Raw genomic sequence first — 25,674 nt, 5'->3', positions numbered from 1 at the left:
GTAGTTTCAAATTTTGAAAATATGAAAATTTGAAAAATAATAAAGTTGTGTAAATTTTACCTCCTTTCGCAGCGGCATTGTTTCCATGGCCAGTTTGGGGAGGAGATGTGATGAGCGATGGTGTGGTAGTGGTTCTTGGCGTCGTCTGCCTTGTGGTGCTTGCTGTTGTTCTCTGCGTTGTGCTTGTCGTCGTCGTCATACGTGTCGTCGTCGTCGTCGTTCTCACCGTAGACAAAGGCGGAGCCGGCCTCAGCTTCGTCGGCCTCCCAGTCGGCCAATTGTGCGGTTTTCCCCCAGTGATGAAGGTCGGAGTTGATTGGGGCCTGATGCCGTTCGAAGCCCAGGTTGAGTCGACCTGGTTCACCTCCACGTCGTTCGGTGAGTTGGTAGTCGTCGTCGTAGACTTGGACCACCTACAAAAAAATAAAATAAAGTAAAAGATTTACTTTTTTAAGGATCAATTATTATTTTACTTACTTATCGTAGTAATGACTAGAAGGTTTTGGCCTGGTTATAAACGGAGGTCTGGTCGATGGGTGATCGCTCGGCCGAGAAAGGTTTGGAGGTTTTATCTGACTTCCTTGAGGCCATTTAGGAGGAGTGTAGAGAACCGAGGGGCTATTAGTGTTCCATGGGATCCTGGACAGTTCTCCTGAAATATAATCACTTGTCAAAATGACCATACCAAAAAATGGAAACAAAACAACCTCTTCTCTTCAATTTGTAAACCCATCATGAAAAAAATTGAGAAATCTATTCCTGGCCATAAATTCATTCATGCCCTTCACTGTCCTGATTATTGTTGGCAAACTATTGTTTTAGAAATTCCAAAACCGAAAATGGCAAAATCCGTGCTTGTATTTTGGGTAAACCCGGCAAATCTATTCATTAAACTTCTTCCTAAAACTAAAAGATGGAGAAAAAAGCTTGGGCCAGATCACCAGTTCGGTTATTCTCCTCTTCTCCTCCAGTACTCTAAAACCTAGCAGATGCTTTGTGTTGTGGACCACATGAGATCACGTTCGTTGTGCATAAACAACATGCATGTCTGTGGCATGAATGTTCTTATAAAAAGTAAAAATCGTCCTTCCAAATACCGTGTAGCTAATCTTGCCTACCAGATAGGTCAATCATCCTACAATTCTTCTATGTTCGTCAAGGATCAAACTACTACAAATATTACCTTCTACAGGCAGTGTGCTCGGACCAATCTTGTACCTCATCTCCGATATCCTTTCTTCACCGTCCAACAATCTTGCTTACTTTACGTGAAACTCAGCAGTGATCCCGCAACTGCTTTGGAAGACCTCCAGCGGAATTTTGTATTGTATCGTATTGGGAATGTCGGAATGGAGTGAACTTAGTTTGAGATAAACGAAAGCAAATGCACTCATGCTATCATCAGAGCCGAGTTGCCGAGGAAGAACAACCCAAGACCAGATTCTCCACCACGAAGAAAATTGGACATATCGTGGGCTAACATGGGGTCTCCACCGACCCCGAGAAGGTTACTGCCATTCGGGATTATAAGACGCCGAAGTCAGCAAAAGAAATACTGGCCTTCCTAGGCTTAGTAGGTTATTATCGACGCTTCATCCAGAACTTCGTGGCGGTGGTCAGACCGTTGACGGCCCTCTTGAAAAAAGAACCGTCGTTCGAATGGGGACCGGACCAGCAAGTGGCTTTTGAAACGTTATGCAATGTTCGCTCTTACGTCCGATACCATACTGGCGTATTCCGACTTCACTGAGCCATTCATAATGGCCACGGACGCGTCTGGCACGGCGTTGGGCGCTCTTGAGTCTCAACGACAGAACGGCCGAGAACGTCCAATCGCATTTGCCAGTCGCCAATTAAACAAAGCAGAAGCTAATTATTCAGTAATAATGAGAGAGAAAGAAGGACAAACGAGTATTCTGGTACCGAGTTAAGAAGAACGACAGACATGGGGAACATTGGCGACTATTGGTGCCGACCAGCCGGGTGAGAGATATCCTGATTGAATATCACACTACACCCTGGGTGTGGCACCCAGGAATCGAACGAACTGAAGCTAAGGTAGCCTCTAATTATTGGCCAACCTGAAGGCGTGGCATCGAAGAAGCGGTGAAGGGGTTTTTATCGTGTGCAAAAAAAAACAAAAAAAAAAGTCGCCAACTGGTTTATGAGTTCCGCTCGATACTCACCCGGCCATTCGAACAGGTCGCGCTAAACATTGTGAGCCCATTGAGCACGACCAGAAAAGGACATCAATATCTGCTGACCTTCATAGATCCTTTAGATCGTAGATTGAGCACTCACCCCTCAGAAAGTTATGAAATAATACTTAGTAATACGCCTATCCCTAAAATTGACTGCATACGCAACCTTTGGTTCTATTTCAACTCACGTCTATTCTAGAATCGACATAGACGAACAAAGAGACAGAAATAAACGAACGCCTCTGATTACTAGAAAAAATCACAGATATCAAAAAAAAAGCTAACATTCTATAAGGCTCTAATGAAACTGGTCATAAGAATTTGAATTAAGGAGCAGACCTCCAAACGTCAAAAGAATACAATGCTTCCAACCAAAGTCCTCAGAACCCTTTTCAACACTGCTTACTACATCTAAATTTCCATCTTGTAAAATGCACACTATGCGAAAAACATTCGTGCATAGGCTTATCACTAACACATAGTCTACTCTTCTCAAGAAAGTATCCTCATATCCAAACCTATCAGCCGATGCATGTAGATGAAAGGTAGCCGAAACGAAAATAACATCAGGATCGCTGAAAGAGCAACGATGAATGCTGGCTTCCCACATGATGCCAACAGAAAAATTCAAATGAGAAAATATTCTATTGTAGTAATTAATTATACTTTTTATCTAAGGTATTGGTTGAGATGAAAATGTTAGTGTAACGAGCAGGTTTCGAACCAGCGACCTTCCGCTCAATACGCCCCAGTTCTAACCACTTCAGCTATTGTGACCTCGCTCAACTCAGACACCATACATATATATAATACCTCGTCTCAACTTACAAGCTTTCGAATTTTCCATCTTTTTGCCATTCTGTTGAAGCTCAATACACAATCAATGTAGTTTGTTCAAATTGACAATATTTTCCATTCACTCAACAGTTTTATAAATTTAAATGTACAAAATCTACTACTCAGGACGACCGCGAGATTGTCCATACTTTGTTGAAGTCGTGAGGAGAGGTCAAGAATGAGCTGGTTTAGAAAAAAATCTTTTTAATTTTTTTACCGACGTTTCGCCCTTTATTCGAGTCACCTTCAGGGCGTGGGTAAATTACAAAACATACGTTGATTGAAAAGAATACAATTTAAGTTGTAAATATAAAATTTGAACCAACTATTTCGTAATCATCTTAAATTTTATCCAAATAAGCATATGTTTTGTAATTTACCCACGCCCTGAAGATGACCCGAATAAAGGTCGAAACGTCGGCAAAAAAATTAAAATGTGTTTTTCTAAACTAGCCCATTCTTGACTTCTAAACTTCACACTCCTCACGACTCAACAAATTAAGAAATACAGATTGTTCATACTATCCTAAGCTTCTAAGATGTTTGAATAACTTTTGTGATTGTTTTTGGTTATTAATAACGATAGATTATATATTTATTTAAATTGTTAAAAATATGTGAATGACAAAAGAAGCAGATTAACTGTTAAATAATTTGATAGAAATAGTTTGATGAAATGGAATTTTATCTTTTTTTGACCACTTTGTTGATAGTTTTTTAATTTTTATTAGTAAGAGGGGTAATAAACCAAACAGTTGTTTGGTACAAACAGTAAATCCTAAAATATTTCAGGATTTATATAGCATATTTACAAACCAATTAACAGTCCTCCAAACTTATTACTACTGTTTTATAAGTATAAATTGTATAATTTGTAAGTACCCAGCACCAGTCATGGTTTTCTTAGGACTAGGAATCGAAGTAGAGGTTTATTGCCAGTCTATCTGAGACACAAATGTCAAAAGTCAGTCAAAAGCCCTCGGCTCAAAATTGTAAAATCCTCTCTAATTAAAATTGTTCATACTCGATGAAAGTGATCGTCGTATAACTCGTATCTATTTATCGTCGGATCCGGGACGTCTCTCGAGAATGTCGAGATCCTTCCCACACCCGACCGCAAATCCTGTCCTCGACTGCTTCCATTCGAAACCGCAATGTCTAAACAGACGGTTAATTTATATGATAATAAGTAATTCGATTTCGTGAAGATCGGAGGTAAACATTTTAAACTAACTAATTAATTAATTAGTAATTATAAACGCATGATTTCTGTGGAACTGTTTTTTGGGGATAGTACTTTGAAGATTATTTGACTCGTGTCCAATCTTTCTTTAAAATAGAACTAGAATAAGATACCTTTTCCTTAAGTAAATACTTTATTTTAATATGATTCTGTTTTTGTTTTGCAATTTAAAGATGTTATATATCAGGCGTTGCATTTGTTTACGTAGGATGAGAAAATAGCCTGTAAGATTGTATTAAATAAGGTTAGATAACAAATTGACAAAAACCCAAAACCAGAAGGCCCAAAAACATTAATGGAAAAATTGGATTTGATATAAGCACCTCTAAAATGCTGTCAAAATATTTTTATAATATTTAGGCTAGATTCGCCAAGGGCAATTTTTTTCTCCCCGATATCCTCTGTTCCACTTGAAAATTTATTTTATCTGTAGTTTTGTCCAAATTCAAAGTAGTTACAAACATTAGAAAGTTTTATCTTTTTTGAACCATTAACAAAATATGGCTTAAATGTTATGCCAAAATAAGTGAGAAAAATAAAGAACGAAATCAACAAAAATCTACCTATACCTATAAAAACGTCAATTTGTTATTCTATACGTTATTCTATGTTAAAATAAAAATAAGATACTCAATTTACACATTATCCTCAAACGGTGTGGTAGGTATGTCTGTTATATTTCGCCTTCCAATTGCGACCGATTTTTTTTCGAAAATCATAAAAATAATCATAAAATTCAAAGAACTTCACTGATAAACAAAACTTTGTAGTGCTTTAGAACCGTTTAAACTATATAAATTAGCGTCTGTAAATAAATTAGAACTGGAGAAATCAAATAAAACGCTTGAAGAGGTTTTGTTGATTTCATCAACAAATTCAAAATCAGCTTTCAGACAAATTGTAAGATCTATCATATCATCAAAAATTGGATAAAATACAGTGACGTTATGAATATTTAGGAATACCGGGAGTGATAGGATGAGAAAATAGGCTGAAAAAAACGAATCCTGATTATTTTTCTAATATAATATTAATTACTTACAATTACTTCCCCTAACTTTGATTTCCATTGGAAATGCCAAATATGCAATGATTAATGATAAAGCCGAAAATATTACTTACATTTGTCGAAATATCAGTTCGCCTATTTCGGTTTGTAAAAAAAATTTTCAATATTGATTATTTACCTTTTGTGAGATTGTGAGCGCAGCATGTGCCGAACATAAAGGCATCCACGCACATGCCGACGTGTACACCCCCGCTGTTGATGCATTCCCAGACGAACATGCAGTGGCCACCGAGTTCGTTTACACGGCAAGACTTCGGGTTCAACTGGTAGTCTGAAAAATAAGCAACAATAAATTATTAATCTTATCACCTTATCAACAATTTATAATTAGATTGATTAATTATAATAGGAGAAATGTTGTAAAGAGGATTTTTCAAAATTTCGAATAATTTTAATAAAATTTTCAAGATTAATTATAATAAACACATAATAAGGAGTTCAGGTAAAATATATATATCACTCTTTAAAAAACTGTTAATGTTGCCTGTGAATTCACAAATGGACAACGGCCTAGTTAAAGCCAAATATAAAATAATTTTAAGCCAAAATAAAAAACAAATCTGTACAATTAACCGAATATAAATAGCATAATGCAAGTTCATTACATCGCTGACTTAAGAATAAATTTCAAGATAGCGCAAAGTGTTAATAAAAAATACTAAAAATTAGTGCAAGCCACTTTGATTTAATCTAATTTTAATTTTAATTTTAATTTTAATTGCTTTGCTTTGAAACATTCAGCAAATGTGACATTGAATAGTATTTACCATTTAAAAAAAGCTATCAAGAATAATAGTTCTATTATTTTTAACAGATAAGCAGATTAAAATGAAAATTAAATTTAGGGTAAACAAAAAATTAGTATAATTTGTAAACAAATCCAAAACATGAAAAGAATCAATCTGAGCGCAAGCAATAAATGAATATTTGGTGATCTAGGAACGTACGAAAAGTTCAAATATTTTTGTATAAAGAAAAAAGATGCAGTACAAAAAAATCTGAATACCAATTTTTGGGAAATCAAAAAATAATTTCTTTTCTTCGAAAATTTTTTAAAAGATCACAAAAACGGTGATAATTTCAAAGAACTTGATCTACCGATTAAACTTGGCATCCGTAAATTAGAAAAGAACCGGAGATATAAAATAAAACGGAAGTTTTTGTTGATTTCAACATTATTTTTCTCATTTATAATTAATAAAAACCAAAACTAATAGTTTTTCACATAGGCTCAAATAGAAGCAATGCAGCTTTCCGAATGATGTATAAAATCCAGACGAGTTATGATTTTGAAAGTAAAAAACTGGAGATCAGAAAAAAATGCCTCTTGGCAAATATTGTTAATATTTTGACTGCTATTACAATCCATACTTTCGAGCGTTAAAGTGTGCTTAAAATGAACAGAATTGTTTACTTCAAAAACAATTTTAGCGTTTTTCCACGTTGGAATCTATTGTTTAATATAACTAATTTATCTATCCTAGGTTAAAACAAACTGGTTTATAATAACCGTAAAATACAAGAACAAACAGTACTCACAAAAAACAAAACAAATTACAATGTAATTTACATTAAATTCACTATTTTTCGTGGTCCGCTGGACCAATTAATAACATTCATTTGATTATGTAATTTACATTTTTTTTTTAAATTCTGCTCACGAGATTAGTTTGAATTAGTCTAGTAAACATTGAGGGCCATTAGAGCTGCTAGTCTATCTGATAGTTTTATTACTGTTCCACCCATGAGATGTTTTTTAAATTATTGTATATGCACATGGTTAACAATAAATTTATCTGTCGTTTTACTTTTGTATATGATTCATTCCATGTCTGAATTTTTATGTGTTTTTTGTATATGTCCACTATAAATTCATATATTGGTTTAATAATTGTGGTAAAACATGTGTACTATGTTTCTTATTGTATTTCGTTCGTGTTTATACTACTCATTTGTTTGTTGTAGTCTAAGTCTAGTCGTTATTTTGCCGGTTTCTTGCAATGCAGGGTGTCCTTTTTAGATGGCTCGGCTGAATTTCTTTTGAACCAATGACGCTATCAATAAAACAACCTACCTCAGGACCAGTTCAACTTCAAAATTTCAAATACATTGTGACACACCATTTTAAAAGACTTTATACGCTGAAAACAATGGTGCAATCGAAGTTTAAATTGGTCAAAAATGGCGTAGTTATAGCAAGAAGTTTAAAAAAAAACAGTAATTTGGGTTGCTATTTATTACTCACATTTCATGTTCGGACTACCAGCCTGCGTAAAGATTTGCTCTGTTTAACCAGTCTACACCGGTGCTCAAAGCGATAAAGTCAGGGGAGATGGATTGACAAGCATTTTCTATCTTTTGCGGCAGTTATTCACCTGAGGTTACATGGTTATGATTTGCGTAGACACTGTTTTTTAAATTGCCCCTCGGAAAATAGAGAAGTGGAGGTAAATCGGGTGACCGAGAAGGCCACAAGGTCCAACCCGCCTATCCCGGAAGTTAAAATTCAAATAACGTCTTATCGCAAAGAATTGTGTGTGGGCTTCCATCAAGCTGGAGGAGCAACATCTAATAATGTTGGTAAAACTTCCCTCAGAAAACTAAGAAACCGAGCACCATTTAAATATTTTCGTAGAAATAAGGCCCAATTAATTTATTTCCGAGAAGTCCACAACAAACGTCGATACTGTGAACCACCAGATGCTGGCAAAGTACGAAATTTTCGGATTCTCCTCAGCCCACGTTCGAAACATCCAACGGATAAGTATGCCATTAGAGGTGAACTTGGGTTTTGGAAGAACGATTTCTTGAGCCTTCCAAATCGACATTTGAGCAAGGATCGTTCGACTATTGTCATAATCAGAGTACGTCTCCGGAGTAGATCTCTAATTTTATTTTTTGAAAAACCTAAAACTCTTCCAACATTTCGGAGAGAAGAATTCGGATTTTCGCGAAAATACAGTAAAATATGCAGCTCCTCGTCGAAATTACGCAGCCGTTTCTTGGTGATATAACAGCAACAGATCCGTATATTGCGGGTAAAACGAACTAACCTTTTTTGGTTTACTCTGCGGCGATCAGGAAATTTTTGGGTGTACAACTCGAATGCACGACGTGCAATACGACCGCTATCAATAAAGCTGTCGTACAAATCAACTCGTTGCTGATCGGAAAAATGTGCTGTTCGGTCCATTTTGAATGGAATACTGAATGTAGCGAAGAGATGCTATTGTAAAATTTGTTTACTTCCAGGAATTAAAGTTTGCTCGCATAATGCAGTTTGGCAAATAATGACAGAATGTAAACAGTAAAGATAATTAATGTTTACTTTAGTGAAGAAGAAAATTAATGGAATTCCAAACGAAACAAACGAAATGCGCTTTTTCCAACTTTTTGCCATAACTTTGTCATTTTTTGACCAATTTAAAATCCGATTGAACTGTTGTTTTCAACTGTTGTGTCTTAAAAAGACTTTTGAAATGATGTGACGGATGTATAGGGTCGTATTTGAAATTTTGAAGTTGACCTGGGTCTGAGGGATCATGTATAATTTTTCTCCAACAAAAAGATAAAAATTGGAAACTTGACTAAAAATATTAAACACGTATTTTTTGTTTTTTGATAGCGTCATTGGCTCAAGAAAAATTCATCCGGGTCATCTAAAAAGGACACCCTGTATATTTGAGTTAACAGTTATGTGAACTGCAAACATGATCCACGCCGTTTGAATAATCAACTGTCATAAAACTTAATTGTTTACAAGTAAGTAAATAAGGGCGACTTTCTCAACGGATTGGAGAGATGTTCCACTTTAATAAATTGATCGAAATTGAAATATCGGTCTGGTTGGCTAGCTACAAACCCGACATCGGTCTAAACCACACATGACTGATGTCATGACCGCAATTGCATTCCGTCTCGGCGTTCGGCACGAAATGTTTAAACAATTCAAGTAAATATGTAGATATCGTTTAGGGGGAAAAATCCCCGGCATACAAAGGGTGGCGCCCTTTTTCCTGAATAAGTCACCGGATAGGACAAGATTGAGCCATGAATAATATACTTAACCCTTCCGAAGCGTGTGTCTTTTGGGTCCCATCCTTCCTCCGACTCCTATCAATTATTCCCTGATCCCCCTCCAATCGGATACAATCGAACAGACGTTCAATCTTGCAGAGCTATTAAGACCCTGGGTTAATATTTCAAGGGGCGCTTTTGTTTCATACAGAACACTCTTCAAAGAAACAATGGAACCCGACACTCCGATTGTGTTTATATATGTATGATCGACAATGGGCCAAGCCGAACAATCTTTATTCTACCTTTTCTCAATTAACAAACAATCTAAAGTCAATGATAATAATTACGAATCACAAACTGGTATGGAAACTAAATTATTAATGTTACGGAGAGGATCGACCACTTTTTTCAATGTTGAAGAGGATCAGGTTTATGGTCTTGAATGAAGTTACAATTTATACAAACAATTCGCCGAGATTTCGTGACATATAGTCGCATCACCAGGGCCTGTATTGATAAAAAAATCGACACATTAAACTTTAGAATTACAATTTTTTTAAAGAAATTTACAAAGCTTTCATGAAAAAATTCAATAAAAAATCGTTTATACATTTATATATATTTACTGCTGCTGAATTATGTTACATATTTGAAAAAGACAACTATTTTGAGATTCTACCAAGGCCAAAGACAAAGAAAACATGAGGTAAGTTAACCTCTTTTTGTGACAAACAAAGGAAAAAAACCACGAGGGTCATGTTTTAAAGTGTTTTTTTTTTTTACCTTCATTCGTAGTTGTGGTTTTTTTATGTTAATGGACTAGTTCTTCAGGATTAAAGTTGATTAGGTTAAATTTAAAATAAATGGTCAAAAATTGTAATTCCAAAGTTTAATGTATCGATTTTTTATGAATACAGGCCCTGATGATGCGACTATATGTTGCGAAAGCACGGCGAATTGTTTGCATAAATTTGTAACTTCATTCAAGACCATAAACCTGATCCTCTTCAACAAACTAAATTATTATTTAAAAACGAAGGTAAGACGATGGTTAAGAATAAAAAAAGTCAAGATAGATTGTAATAAAATAAAGAGAAACTTAATGTTTGTGATATGATTTCGATTTAAGAATGTCTTGGTCATAATTAATCATATTTATGTAAACATCACCGTTAGTATAAAACTTATTAAATTCACTAGTTTTCGTGGTCCGCTTGACCAATTAATATCTTTCAATTAATTAAGGTTTTTTGTTGAGATAAAAAAGTCAGTGTCACGAGCGGGGGATTTGATCCCATTTCATTTGTCGCCGAGAATTACACGACATTTGAAAAATGGCAAAAAGGAGGGAAAATTCAAAAGGTGGGGTTGAGATAGGATGTTGGCGTCCGAGTGGTAGAGCAGTGGAGCAGCGGCGTATCTAGTCGAAGATCGTGGGTTCGAATCCCGCTCGTATATCTACAAGAGTATGAAAAGTCTGGTACGCCATGGCAAATAGAGCATTTTAATCTAAAATTTTCTAACATGGTATAATTTCATTTTTTCGCATCCAACATGCATTAGTAAAATTTAAACAATTTTTATAAATCCCAGGCCCTGAAGATGATCTCAATAAAGGTCGAAACGTGGCACGAAAAAGAAAATGTTTTTCTAAAATCTACGTCACACCTGTCCGCACCTCACGACCTCCGAAAAATCATTGACTGTCACTAAACACCACACATTTATTGTATCTTTACTTTAATTTTTTCGAGACTATTAATCCAAATCAATCAATTTATTGGTGCAAACATTGCTGTTTTAGTTGAGACTTGTGGATAAGCCAAACCATCCTTGTTTGTTCTGACAATTTTTTTTAACTGTCTTTAGAGTAGTTTATAAGTTTTGCAATTTGCTACACATACATTTATTGAATAATGTATTATATTTATAGATTTACTTTTTATTTTTATAAATACAATTTTTTATGATCTTTTATCTTAGTTAGCTGATCGTTTTTATTTAATAAAAATCAGAAGACCTCGTTATAATTTAAAGAAAAATGCGTTTGAAAAAATACATTAACGATCTACTTACAAAATAATTTTATTTGAAATTTATAACAACAAACTATGTCCAGGCTCTCCCCTGAATGGTAGAGGCAGGAAAGCGAGGACAGATAGTTCAGGACAGCCTAGGGATTAGAAGGAAAACTAAAAGAAAAAAAATCCAGCTGAAAACAAGCCAAATCAGATTTGTATCCACATTAAATTTTATTGATATAAATCATTTCTGTTGTGTGGCCCATTTTCATTTACGGTTTTTTTGTTTGGTATTTTTTCCTTTTGATTATAAAAGTTGATTGTCTTAATTTTGCCCAGGTCCATATTATTAATTCTTATGGTATATAATTATTGTTATATTGTTTGCTTGAAGCAAAAGTTCATGTTTATATGTATATGACGGATCTTCATTTCTTAAGGAAATACAGTTTTTATTTTTAAAGAAACAATATTGTGTCTCTTTGTATTTGTGTTAGTGATTTATTTCCCAAGTAATATTCCTTGGATTTTGAGTAGATCACCGGCCACAAGGGGCTTATAAGACGGAATAATCATTCCTGAAAAGGAGCCCTGATAAAATTTAATTAATAACAAATCTTCAATGTGGTGAAATCGTTATAATTATTTGTTTTGGGCTGTTTGGTCTGTTCACCTATGGTATTAGAGTTGCCTTTACAGTCCAGATGGTTAGAAAAAGATTTAGTCGAAGGCTAAGGTAGGAATTCCACAAATGCCGTACGTTAATGTTTTGGCAATGGGTACCTTCTGTGTGCCGTGTCGATCTTGTTTCGCTTCGAGGAGGTTCTATTTTTCAAACCATTATGCCCTCCAGCTGTCCTGATTCGTTATTAATACAGGACAAAGCGAGGCCCCGCGGTGGCAGATGTGTACCGGATTAAAGTTACGGGGATTGAAAGGATTCCCCGGTTGGATTTGTAGCAAGCACATATGGGATAGCCTTAAAAGATGATTTCAAACCCGTAATTTTCCGCTTAGGACCTCGACCATCTAGAAACCGCTGTGTGGGAAGAATGGAAACAAATAATTCAAGAAACTATCCGCAATCTTTTTGAGAGGTTGCCAAGGCGAATCGAAGTCGTTAAGAAAGTAAAGAAGTTAATCAAAAGGATATTTCTTCAATTTTTCTTTTATATAAGAAACCGATTACCCAGTTTGGAAAAAATGATCTAGTGTATACACATACAATCTTATTGGTTATAAAAACCAATGCTGTAACCCTATAACGTATACAATTTTAAGGTGCTGCCATTTTATATTCTCTTTTTCCTCCAGCTTTCAACTTTCAAATAATTTGGGATAATGCAGTACTTTTAGTTAAACTACATTGGCCTTAAATATGCTGTTGTACGAAAATAATGGCCAAATTTGGAAATGCATATTTTCTCAGCCCTTTAAGTCACAGACCTGCGCTAGGTCTCATTTTTGAGAAACCTTTACGCTGAACAAGATGACTATTTTAAATGTTTTCCTAGCTTCAGTCATTCATCAGTAAATTCAAAATTTCGGGACCATGTTAATATTTGCACTTTTTACAAAAACCTCAAATTGAGCCAGTAAATCGTCGTGGAGGCGCGATTGATAGGGAATTTTAATAAGATTTCAATTGGTCATCTTCCACTTTGCCCGATTTCTCACAGATTTTCGAGTTATTCGCGATTTTTGGTCAAAAAACGTGGCTTTTTAGTGTTCATGGATAAAACCTGTGGAATTGGAAAGAAAAGTAGATTTTTCGTGATGAGTAAATAAGAGGTTATCGACAGCAGAAGCATTCCGTATCCTAAAAAGTCAAAGTAACCTCGGAACAAAAGTTGTAAAGTGTAAAATTTGCGGAAACTTTACGGTTCAAAAATTATTCTTGATTCAAAATCGGGAGAAAGAGTGTGATTGTTTTTTGTTTGTTTTTTTCCTTGCGCACGTAAAAAACCTCGTTTTTGCTCAAAAAGCGCGAATAACTCGAAAACGGTTAAAAAAATCGGTCAAAGTGGAAGGTGATCAATTGAAAGGTTACGAAAATTTCCTATCGATTGCTGCACGGCGTCGCAAAAGAACGATTTTATGGCTCCACATCTCAATTTGAAATTTTCGTAAAAAATCCAAAAATTAACATGTCGAATTTTTGAATTTACCGATAAACGACTGCAACTAGAAAAACACTTAAAAAAGCCAACTTATTCAGCGTAAAAGTTTCAAAAAATGAGACGTAGCACAGGCCTATGTCTTAAAAAGCTGAAAAAATATGCATTTCCAAAGTTGGCCATTTTCCGTGCAAAAACCAGGTGGTCGGTTTTTTTGGGAGTTTCTGATGAGCAGTGTATTTATGAAAAGAACTGTTAAATTTGTTATTTTAAACGCCCTTTTGGCGGAAGATTATAACGAGACCGCGCGACATCAGAGCTATAAGCATGGCGAGGCAAGACCGCATCTCATAGAAATCTATCTTACTCAAGAATACAGTTCATAAATCAAAAAACTCCAACGTCAATTCTACCATTTTTAAAGGCATATCGGTCATTTTATAGTTAATATAAGGGTTCAGCAAGAACTTTTAAATCATCACTGACAACATTTATTGACATCAAACAACATGGAATTTTAATTATATATTTATATATGTTTTATAGACAATGAGTCGAAGGAGACTATAGGCAAACCGCGCGACGTCAGATCTATAAGCAGGTCGTGGCAAGACGCTGACTCATCCTTATATAGATCTAATAAATTCTATTTTATTCAAGAATACAGTTTCCAAAGTGTAAAAATAAATATACAATTACTGTATTTTAAGTTATATCTTTGATTTAATAATTAAAAAGAGGTAATGAACCAAGTCAAAGGAGACTAGAGACAAACCAAACTTCAGCAGTACTATAAGCAGGGCGAGGCAAAACGCTGACTAGGGAAAAAACACAATCCCACTTTTTCTAAACCATATCTGTAATTTAATAGTTAATAAGAGTTCAGCGAAGACTTTTTAATTTTCAATTTCACAATTCATAGTCATCAAACAACATGAAATTTTATTTACATGGACATTTTATTATATTTATGTATGTTTGGTCTACAAAGAGTCAAGTCGAAGGAGAATATAGCGAAACCGCGCGACGTCAGATCTATAAGTAGGGCAAGGCAAAACTTAATAATGAAAAGTTACAAACACAATCCCACTTTATTATAAATATATCAGTGAATTAATTAGTTAATACAAGAGTTTTCAAAGGAACTTTTTAATCTTCACAGTCAAAATACAAGTTCATCAATCAATGTATTTGATACTGACACTGGAAATTTCGATTTTAGTCATAGAAAATAAAGGTGGCTGATGATAACCTCTGCGTATTTTAACAGGAAAATGATCATGCTGCTACTGTGAAGGTCTTTCAAGGCTGTGGTTTATTCAACTAGGCGAGGAAAGGCAGGGTCTTCGACCTAAATGGATGAGTTCACACATCTCTGTCTACACTAGGTTATCTATCTAAAGTGTACTAAACGAAAACATTTATTTTTATTTAGTTTTACTTATTACACAAGTGAACATAATTTTTACTATTGTTGGTTCTCTTATTACCTCTTGTTTTCGTCTTCACTCTTTGTGCTTCATTTCCGTCCAACCTCACCGTCAAAGTTCACCGAATGCGAGTAGTAAAGCGCTCTCTAATGAATACGCTAGAATAATTCCATGTGTTAACTAAACAAGGGAGAGCCGAGAAGTTAGTGGCTGTTCAAACTATGTTGAAACACTTCGAAATGAGTTTAAGTCACAATAAGCCCCCCCCCCCGTAAGTTTAATATGTTCAAATTTACTTCTCTATAACTCAAACTGTAAACTTCCTTATAACTAACTAGTAAGAGTTTGATTCGATTTTATTTATTGGCCGACCAGCAGTTATTTTCCGTCACTGACGAATCCTCATTAGAAAACAAATCTTAATAGTGATATCATCAATATTAATAATATTGATACATTAAAAGCTTTTGTGCAAGAACAATATGATTCTCAGTTTTATTTTTCGAATTACCCGAGGAATTGATTGATCAATAGAATAAGTGAGTCGGCCTGCCAGTTAGTCAATAAATGTGGGTTTCTGTCTGTCAGAGAGTGAGTGATGTACGAGGCACAGAACATCAACACAACATTAATTCAAACAAACAGTAAACTCGAGAGTTTGTTTTCTAAATATTATATTGAGTCAAATATAATCTAATTATATATATATAATTAGATTAAATCTTCATTGTAATTTATAGAATAAATAGAAAAATATAGGACATTAACAAATGAAACCAAAAGGGAAAACAAAGCAATTAAACTTGGTGAATGGGGCATTCATTTAAACTAACAATTGAATTTGTGTGTAAAAGTTGGTTTGAAAATCTCAGGTTTTTTTTGGAAGTGACAGCAGTCGGTTCAAATTTAAAATTTTCCGACTTTTCTAAGACCTAGGAAACAAAAGTGTTACAGTTAATTATAGCGATCCCTTCGGGAGTGGGTTCTGTCGGGGGAGGGTTTTCGCCTATTCTTCGACGAAGTGGGCGAAGGGCGGATGAAACCCAAAGGAAATAAGGATGGGACGTGAGTCGCTTGCAAGATTAGGGCCGCGACCTTGCTAGTTTCAGCAATTATCGGCAGAGAGGGTGTTTCCCGAAAAGGAGGCCGACAACTTCTCCAAAAGAAAAACACAATTTCGTTTACCCTCCGACAACTTGCTCCGCCCGGGACCTTCTTCCGAACTTGATTAAAATATTTATTCAACCCCCATCTCCGGGGCCGGGGTTCATTATTATTCCCGACAATCAATGCCGTCTTCCTCAAAAGAAATTGACCGTCTTTCTTGTCTTGGGATATCTCCGTTTTTATATTTGCGGACGAGGAGACAAGAAAAGTTCGTTCACTTTCCGGAAACATTCGAACAAAAAGAAAAAAAATCTTCCTCAAACGTACCAATTATTTGCAGAGAATTTTTGAACTCTTCAACCAAATCATCAACAAAACATTTAAAAACAAAATGATAAAGATAATATCAGCTAGACGATCCCTTAACATTATCGGGTGTTTGGTTCCAGAAAACGGCCGTGAATGTTAAATCCGCGAATGTTGAGCCTATTTTCCTATGCTATAACGTTCCATGACTCCAAAAATTGAGATACAGTTCCGAAGTAAAAAAAAAAGTTATTCAAAATAAGGGGAGTCGGTGGGCGAAATGGTTTAGGCGTTGACACGGCGCTCATCACTTTAAGGTGAAGGTCCCAGGTTCGAATCCAGCGGCCCTGCATTAGAACCCGACATACTTACAAATGGGCTTTTATGACGATGTTTCCTTTGAGTGTCAGGGGTGTGGTCTAAAATGAATTCTGTCGTATTTTGCCAAGCTTTCTTTCGGCTTTTATTAAGCCTTCTTCAGGGCTAAAATCTCAGTCAGGAGGTGCAAGGAAACAAATAACTATTAATTTTTCGCTGTTTCGCCGGATAATTAATTTATTTAAGAATTTCCCCATAAGGATTTGAAGCCGCCATGACATACCTTTTAAACTTAAAACTTCGCTTTAAAGATGGGTAGAAATCCATTGCTTTTTTTAATAATTTAGTCAGTCAATGTCAAAATTTCCCTGAATTATTTTGAAAAAAGACTTTGGCCTTCTTAAAAAATTTAAAAAATGTAACATGTCTAAAAAAATTATTCATTCATTAGGGGTAAAGAAGGTTTTTCCGTTTTGGAAGAGGAGGCATTTTGCGCCACAAAATCTACAAGAGAATAAACAAAATGAGAAGATAGAAGGAACAACATGTGGAAAGTAGGCAAAGGTTTTCTGAGAATAAATTAGAACCTCTAATCCATTTTTAAAAAACTATTTTCGATACGAAAATAAAATTGTTTATGCAACTGTTTTTCCCGCGAATAAAGAAATCGAACTTCCGCCATTGTCAAAATTTTCCCCTATTCTTCATACGTTCATACGAAAACCGCGAGTGTTAAGTGATTACTGTATTCCAATTTTTCTTATGAAATAGATTGTCAAAACATTTATCAAAAATGTCAATCTTTCTATTTGGGTAGTTGGTTTGTGGCAATCTAGTGGCAACCCTAACCGACTTGCGACCACCGCCAACGTTCCAGTGAGAATTTTTTAATAGAAATGATAAATGGTAGAATGAGTGTGTTGTTCAATCTTTTTAAAAAGATAGTACTTACTTACTGTTAGTTGATTTCAAATATCCGGATTTCGAGCTGATAGCTCATCATCAGGTTGAAGAAGTTCTACAACCACGACTCTCGACATGAAATTAATTTTAATGGCGCTCAATTTTGCACGTGCCATAAAGTGAATCGTGTTTAGTGACACAACTAAATATTCTAGTAAATATTGCAAGAAAATAATTTTATGTTAACGATTAACATGTATGTGAAATATTACTTACGTAAATGTTTAAAATTGGGGGTAAATCAAAATCTGTGATATTAGTTAACCATTTATCTGTATATGTATAATTTTACTTTTTTCTCAAATTTCTCAAACCGATTTAGCCTCCCCCCCTTCGTCAAACTGTGTAACATTGTTGAATTTAAATTTAAATTTAAATTGTGTTTTCTTTCATTTAGATGGTTCTTAAATTCAAAAAATTAGTTCCATTTAGGCAAGTGTTTCTTAGTTCTTGTTTTAACTCTCTGTCGCGTTGTCCTGTATGGGGCACTCTCATCAAGACCCACAAAAATGGCAAATCCACACAGAAAACAATCACTTTGAGCCCTGAAGATGATCTCAATAAAGATCTAAACGTTTGCACGATAAAGAAAATGTTTTGCTAAAACCTATGTCACACCTGACCGCATCTCACGATCTCCAAATAATCATTGTCCTGTATATTTAATATCGAAATTAATACAAATAATTTTGTAAACCCCGCTTTGTAGCAAGTAATCAAATTTGCCTTTAGGTTTTGCGATAATGTTTCTAAGTGAGCAAACCACTCTAAAAGCTACTCTAAAACATAGTTTAAAAATTCATTAATTTTGTGGTCCGCTTGACCAAATAAATTCTTTTGAATTGATTAAGGTTTTTAGTTGCGATAAAAAGGCCAATGGCACGAGCGGGATTCGAACCCACGATCTTCGGCTTGATACGCCGCTGCTCTACCACTAGACCTATCGTGACCTCAATCCACTCGGACACTAACTTCCGTGCCATTTCACTAAAAATGGCAAAAAGGAGGGAAAATTCAAAAGGTGGGGTTGAGATGGAAACTTAGTGTCCGAGTGGATCGAGGTCAGGATAGCTCAAGTGGTCGAGCAGCGGGGTATCTAGCCGAAGATCATGGGTTCGAATCCCGCTCGTGCCATTGACTTTTTTATCTCAACTAAAAACCTTAATTAATTGTAATTTATTTAAAAATTTTACCTACTTTTCCGATAGTTCTCAAATGTATGGCAAGCAAAGAAATCCTAATGATTCATTTATGGTGGGGTGGCTGAGCCCGATTACTTCTTCTTTTAAAGTGAATTCTATTATTCTTTTTACTAAAACATATCAGTGTTAAGTCACCAAGGCCTGTATTATGTCAGACAGAAAAAGTGCGGTACATAATTCAAAGTTATAGTAACAACTCGACGCGGACTATTTGCTTTGCGAAATTATAAAAAGAACTTTCGATCTCAGCTGACAAGAACGTTGTTGCTGTTGGGTACGAGACCGTAGTGGAATAAAGAGTAACGACGCAGTGGACAAATTGGCCAAGCATGTTATTCAATTTGGCAGCATTCAAGATTTGAAGCTTTCGAAACTCGATGCGTTAAGTTATTCAATAAACTCTGGATCAAAAAGTGGCAATCTATTTATGGCAGAGTTGAAAAGGGGTCTTTCTACAGGGCCTTAATCCCTAATGTTAATAACATCCCCTCGTATTTACATGTAGACGGTTGTAAGGGATTCTTTACCGACGAATCAGAACTAATCATGGAATAAGCTGTGGCTACCTTTACAAAATAAAATGGAGAATGTCCATTGTTCCACTTGTGATATACCAGAAGATATAAAGCATTTGCTTTTCGATTGCGAAGAATACCAGGAAAGCATGGAAAATTTCCTAGAAGAGGGTTTTGAATGTATCGTCAATGTCAACCCCTCCAACTTAAGGAAACTTGTTGATTTACAAATTGATATTTAAGTTTATAAAAAAACGTAATTTAAATACATAAAGTATCGGTAACTCGCGCATCCGGAGGTTGTCGTGCTTCCTTTGTGGTCGGGTTCATGGTGGCGAGTCAGTTCGGCGGAGCAGAGTTAGTTAGTTTTTAGTTAGTTTAGTAGTTAGCAGTAGTAGAAAGTTTTTGTTGCACGGTGCTGTCCCCGTTTCGTCTTGGGTTCGCCTGGTATTTTGGGCCGTGAGGGGTCGCCAGCACGTCCTTCCAACATGTGCTTCATGTTGTACGTTGGAAGAAACAAAACAAAGAAAAAATTATTTTTTGTAATTCTTTTTTGATAATTTGCATGTGTTAATCGGAGATTCGACATTCAACAATGTTCCATGAGTAAATGAATCCAACAGCTTTTTTAGTTCATGGGTGAGAAGAATTAGCCGGTATCATAATGCCTGTTGTTGTGGGTTTTCTGCTGACGTTTATTTCTATTAGGTCATTTGTTATGAACAGTTTTACGGCTAAACAAATATACTTATGTACTTCCATGTAAAATTTATACTAGATGTAAAGAATTAATTAATCGGATGAATTCTTTTAGATCCTCTAGTGTTACCGATCATATTCGTAAAATATCGTTTCAATCAATTTTTTATTCGATTTGAATAGAATTTTTTCAGCGAGGTCCTTGAATATTTCGTCTCAAAGTGGGATAATGGCCAATTATTGACATACTCGCCCCACATTTAATATTTCTATAAACTTGGTTATGTTGTTAATATTACCAACAGTTTTATGTAACGTAACGGTAGAAATGAAAAAGTCAATGTCACGAGTGAGATTCGAACCCACGACCTTCGGCTAGCCGACCACTAACTTTTTCATTTTAACTAATACCTTACATAAAAATATTAATAAATTGAAAGAAGTTAATTGGTCAATCAGACCAAATGTAATGGATTTAATAACCAATATTGTTGATAACAATATTGTTATATTGTTAATTATCCATTAATGCATTCTATAGTTGAAAGTCATCTAAATTCATCCAAAAAAGTATGGACTTAATAAAAAGCAGTTTTAACGCAACAAAAATAATCAGCCTGAAATCCAGTTATTAACCTTCATTCGCATTTCAATTTCTTGTGAAAAACTGTGATAACAGAAAAGGACGTATAAAAAGGCCCTGTTGTACACCTCTCAAACTGTTTCATTTCTTAATTAAAACGTCGAAAATATAATTTAAAAATAGCGACAATGTAACGATAGCAATAGGCTTACAGACATCTCTGCCAGACACTGATGATAAACTGGCAAGAATCACAGGGCTTCAATAGTTGAACATGTTGATGATGTCATCATACTCATATATAACTGAGTAATCATTTAGACCACTTGAAAACATGGACAGCCTACAAATATCAATAAATAGGCTGAAAAACAATCCCTACTGGTCACAATTGAATATTTTAGAAAAACATCGAATCCCTCGGAAAATTGGCCCGTTACAGATGCCATGATCAAACGTGATCACACATGATTGAGGTGAATAGACATATATGTCACTTAAAAAAGTGAATTGTAAACAACTTAACACTTATGAGTGTATAATCGATAATTTATGTCGACTTACAGTGGAAGGTTAGGCTCTTTTTTAAAATCTGTATGTGCACTGGGTTCTTCAAGCTAACGTTGTTCTTGGGTGTTGGGTATTGATTGGAAGACAAAATTGCGGTATCAACCACAATTAATGTTTGGATTAGGATTAGGGGTAAGTGTTTCATAATTTATGAAAAATCTTGGCTTTGACCATCAATCAATTCTAAACTGTATCTAGTGTTTAAATGGTAAATCGATTGTGATCACTACTATCAGGAAAATCCTTTTAATTTTTTTTTTCATAAGCATCTGAATAATTATCTAGCAAAAAAGTGAGTAATTTATGTAGAAAAAAATGGCAGCTGTGGTTCATGAATAAAATCGTTAAATCTAACACAATTCTAAGACTATTGAAATTACCTTTAAGCCGTTTTAGCTCGGTGAAGGTAATTAGGACGAGATGGATAGGGCGTTAAGGAACAAAATAATAAATGCTCTTTTAAGATTTTGAGCTGCATGAAGGCAATTTCCATCATCACTCTCTCGGACCATTTGAGAAAACATGAATATTCATATTTTATTAAGAAACAAAGATAACTTGGCTTAAGATCATTTAGATTGATTCGAAAGTTTATACATGTATTCGAGATAGTAAAGTAAAACTGTAAATTGAAATATATGTTTTACCAAAATGCGCATAACCATGAGAATAGAGACTGTTTTGTATTTTCATATTACCTGTATTTCATATTAACATATAAATATCAATTATTAATCATTGACTTCAGTACGTAACCGTCATTTAACTGATTCCTTATTACGTAGTCAACTTCAAACGGTCCGTAATTTGAGGGTTATCGTTAAATATCGTGAAAATAGCCCACTTTCAAAATTCCCGCCATATGTGCTCTACTACTGGAGATGCATCAAAACTATTCGCAAATCAGTATCTCACTTGGACACTTGAACAATTGGGAGGCTGTTCTCTTCTTAGATGAGAACTGGTTCGGTTTGTGGCAAGAGATGGAGAACGCTTCGCGACATGCGTGTGCCTTCATCGCTGTGAGTTATAACATTTTCAAAGAGAGAGATTTATGGTATGTGGTGGAATCAACGTCCAGGCCGGTATCGAACTGATTATCATATAGAATAGATATCTGACTGAAAAAAGGTATGGAGGAAGTTCTTCTGGAAGCTTCCCATCCGCTCCATTTATCAGGGAAACTTTGTGGTCATGCATGATAATGCTCGACAGCATATAGCTCGAGCTGTCACCAATTGCTTGAAGGACGTAGGGATTAGCACAAAAAATTGGCCAACAAGTACTTCTTTTATGAATCCCATAGAACATAAATAGACTCGGTAGATAGACGGACTCAAACAACTGAACTGCTTCAATCCTCACTGATTGAAGAATGGGATGCCGTGTCAAAATACGAAATTTGAGTGCTTATTGATTCGATGCGTTTTATTCAGAGCAAAACAGCAAACGATTGTTAGTTTAATTTTTATCTACCACTAAATAATTTTCTGGTGTTTTGGTGAATTTTCTTCTTATTAAAAGTCATGAATTTCTGCTGTCGTTTAATTTTTTTTATTAGAATAAACATAAAAATCCATATAGTTTGAAATAAACAATAAAATATCTGGTTTTTCCTTGATAATTATATGACTGAAAAAATTGTAAATAAAGCTATTTCTCCCTCTCTCTCTCTCTTTCTCTCACTCTCTCTCTCTCTCACTCTCTCTCTCCCACTCTCTCTCTCTCTCTCTCTCTCTCTCTCTCTCTCTCTCTCTCTCTCTTTCTCCCAAGCATGAAGGAGTGTTCTTTTCATTCATTTGTGTTCGATACTGATGTTTTTCAAAATTCGAAAATTGGGGTTGAGATGGGAAGTCGGTATCTGAGTGGATCGAAGTCACGATAGCTCAAGTGGTAGAGCAGCGGCGTATTTAGCCGATGGTCGTGGGTTTTTTTNTTTTTGGCGTTATGAACTATGCATATTAGCCATGTGACAAATTCGTATATGTGTGTTCAAATTTGGGGGGTTATTGGGAAAAAAGGGCCAGGGGCTACGGTGGGAATCGAACCCACGACCGCGGCGTGAGAGTCTCTCATGCTAACCACTCGGCTACCGCGGTCCCCCATGGTCGTGGGTTCGAATCCCGCTCGTGACGCTGACTTTTTATCTCAGCCAATACCTTACGTAAAGATTAATTAATTGAAAAACGTTATTCAGCCAATCGGACCACAAACTCTAATGAATTTGTATAACACGTGTGTGGTGATTAGTGACCGTTAATCGATAATTATTCAGAAATCGTGAGATGCTGTCTGGTGTGATGTAGGGTTAGAAAAACATTTTCTTTATCGTGCCAACGTTTCGATCTTTATTGAGATCATCTTCAGAGCCATTCACTTTTTTCCACATCCTACATGTATTTGTTAAATGTAAACAATGTTTGTAAATCGCAGGCCATGAAGATGATCTCAATAAAGATCGAAACGTTGGCACTATAAAGAAAATGTTTTTCTGAAACCTACATCACACCAGACCGCATCTCACGATTTCTGAATAATTGTATAACAAGGTTAAAATATTAAAATGCTCTGATTGGTTGTTAAAATTTGAATCTAAGTGGTGTGCGACTCGATTGTTTATTTAATCTATTAATATTTTAACTTACTAGTTACTCAATAACGTTATAAAACACAAGTGACTTGAAGGTAACAATAAAATGAAAATTTTAAATTAAAATAATGATTCCCAATTCTTGCTAACATTTTTATTTTAGTAATTTACTCTATAATGAAAACGTGAATGTCGTGCAGCATCGTCATCAAAATGTTAAAACCCAGCCTAATCATATTTTGTTAAAGTTGATGGTAGGTATTGTGTATGTATTGCGAAGTACATAAAAAAATTCTTTTACTGAAGAAGGAACAAAGCCGAAACGCGTATGAGTAACTTCAAAACCTTCGAGTATAGACCCAATAAATAACCCTGCCCGGTTCAAAACATTATTATATATAAAATTAATCAATGTCATAAAAGTTAGAATAAAAACAATCTTTATATTATATACGAATCATGGAAATGTTAAAATGCTATTCTAAAACGTAGCGAAGTAATTTGAGTGAAACTTTTCACATTGAGATGACATGAACTACTTTGTTTTCAGTACTGTCGCCTAAGTTGGATGAATCGCACGAAACCATTTTGGCTTGGTCATCAGAGAAATTGGCAAAGCTTTCACCGACATTTGCACTTAGTTCTACTTCGTCGGTTAGTAATTGACAAACTAGATCATTTACTGATGTTGCGACTCACTCTCCTTAAATGTTCGGCGTTTTATTAATGGGACTTTTATTGCTTGTTAATTTCCTTGGGTAGTCGTTGAGAGTTGTCAGAAATCCACCCTCCAAAAATGGGGGTAGCTCTCTCTCTCCTGCTATGAAAAAGAGAAGTAATTCACTTAGGAAAAGTTAAGCCAATCCGGCCAACTTTGTCTCATTTATTATGTTCAATTTGTCAAACCGAGATTGATTCTCGTCATTTTCCAATTTCCCAGGCCTTGAGTTTCCAGATTTCTTTCCGATGCCAAAAAAAAAAAAAAAAAAAAAAAAAAAAAATCGGCGCTTAATTTATATCGGTTTATTTCCAACATCGGTTTAGGAGGAATAGAAGGAAAAATAAGCCCGTCTTATTGTTTATTTTTTATTTCTTTCCTCGGCGAAACGGTCAAAAGGTTTTTGCCCTGGGGGCGGTTTATCTTTTGCCCTTCATTTTTAATCGTCATTCTCGCAACTGGTTATTGCTGGATGAAATGTGGCAAAAGCGTAAAAAGGAGCTGGGCTTTTTTACGTACTTAGATTACACTGACTTACAAACGACGACACTTTCATAAATATTCAAATCATGCTCAGACGTAGAGAATTTCTGGAAATAAATACAAAAAATAAAACCTTACCCGAACATGCATAAAATAAAAATAATAAATGTGGAACAATTCGTTTTACTTTCACTTCCATACAGTGAAATATTTTCAGTTCCACTAGCTTTAAAAATTGTTTAATTTTTAAAAAGTCAATCTACATCAAGAAAAAAGACTCAAAAATAAAAGTCAAATTGTATAAAAATTTAGTTATATATTAATTTAATATTATGTTATCAATATTAATTTATCTCGGTCCGCAAGGCCTCGCTGTCCATCTATGATGGACAAATCTTGTATTACGACAAAGATTGAAAAAAAAAGAATAATATAACTTTCCCTAATACGAAAATAAGGTTTTAACAAGTGATCACAATCGCTGATTTTAGAGAACTTTTGCAATTTCGCTAACCACCACCATTTTCAGTAATATTGACAGAGATCGTGAAAAATAATCATTTCACTGTTGCTTTATATAGTATGCTAGTAGGTATAAATAATAAATAAAATATATCTATGTCAAACTCTGCTCAATAACTGCAAATTTAACAATATCTTTTTTTGCTTTTTTTTGTAATTT

The 25,674-nt window shown here is 35.0% G+C and overlaps 1 protein-coding gene across 4 annotated transcripts in view; it reads right to left on the bottom strand.

Moving 5' to 3' along the window:
- LOC106669148 (serine proteinase stubble) overlaps nucleotides 1–25,674 on the bottom strand; it is a 302,112-nt gene that overhangs the window by 44,120 nt on the left and 232,318 nt on the right. For all 4 annotated transcript variants that reach the window (XM_024229269.1, XM_024229270.1, XM_014398448.2 and 1 more), the window contains 3 exons: nucleotides 5,469–5,621; nucleotides 478–652; nucleotides 61–413 (listed from right to left, as the gene is read on the bottom strand). In XM_024229269.1, the coding sequence (XP_024085037.1) occupies nucleotides 61–413; nucleotides 478–652; nucleotides 5,469–5,621 (681 nt within the window). The remainder of the gene's footprint in view (nucleotides 1–60; nucleotides 414–477; nucleotides 653–5,468; nucleotides 5,622–25,674) is intronic.

Source organism: Cimex lectularius, unplaced genomic scaffold (genome assembly GCF_000648675.2).
Source record: "Cimex lectularius strain Harlan isolate CLEC.00 unplaced genomic scaffold, Clec_2.1 scaffold272, whole genome shotgun sequence".
Lineage (NCBI taxonomy): Eukaryota > Metazoa > Arthropoda > Insecta > Hemiptera > Cimicidae > Cimex > Cimex lectularius.
This window is presented reverse-complemented; position numbering and strand designations above follow the sequence as displayed.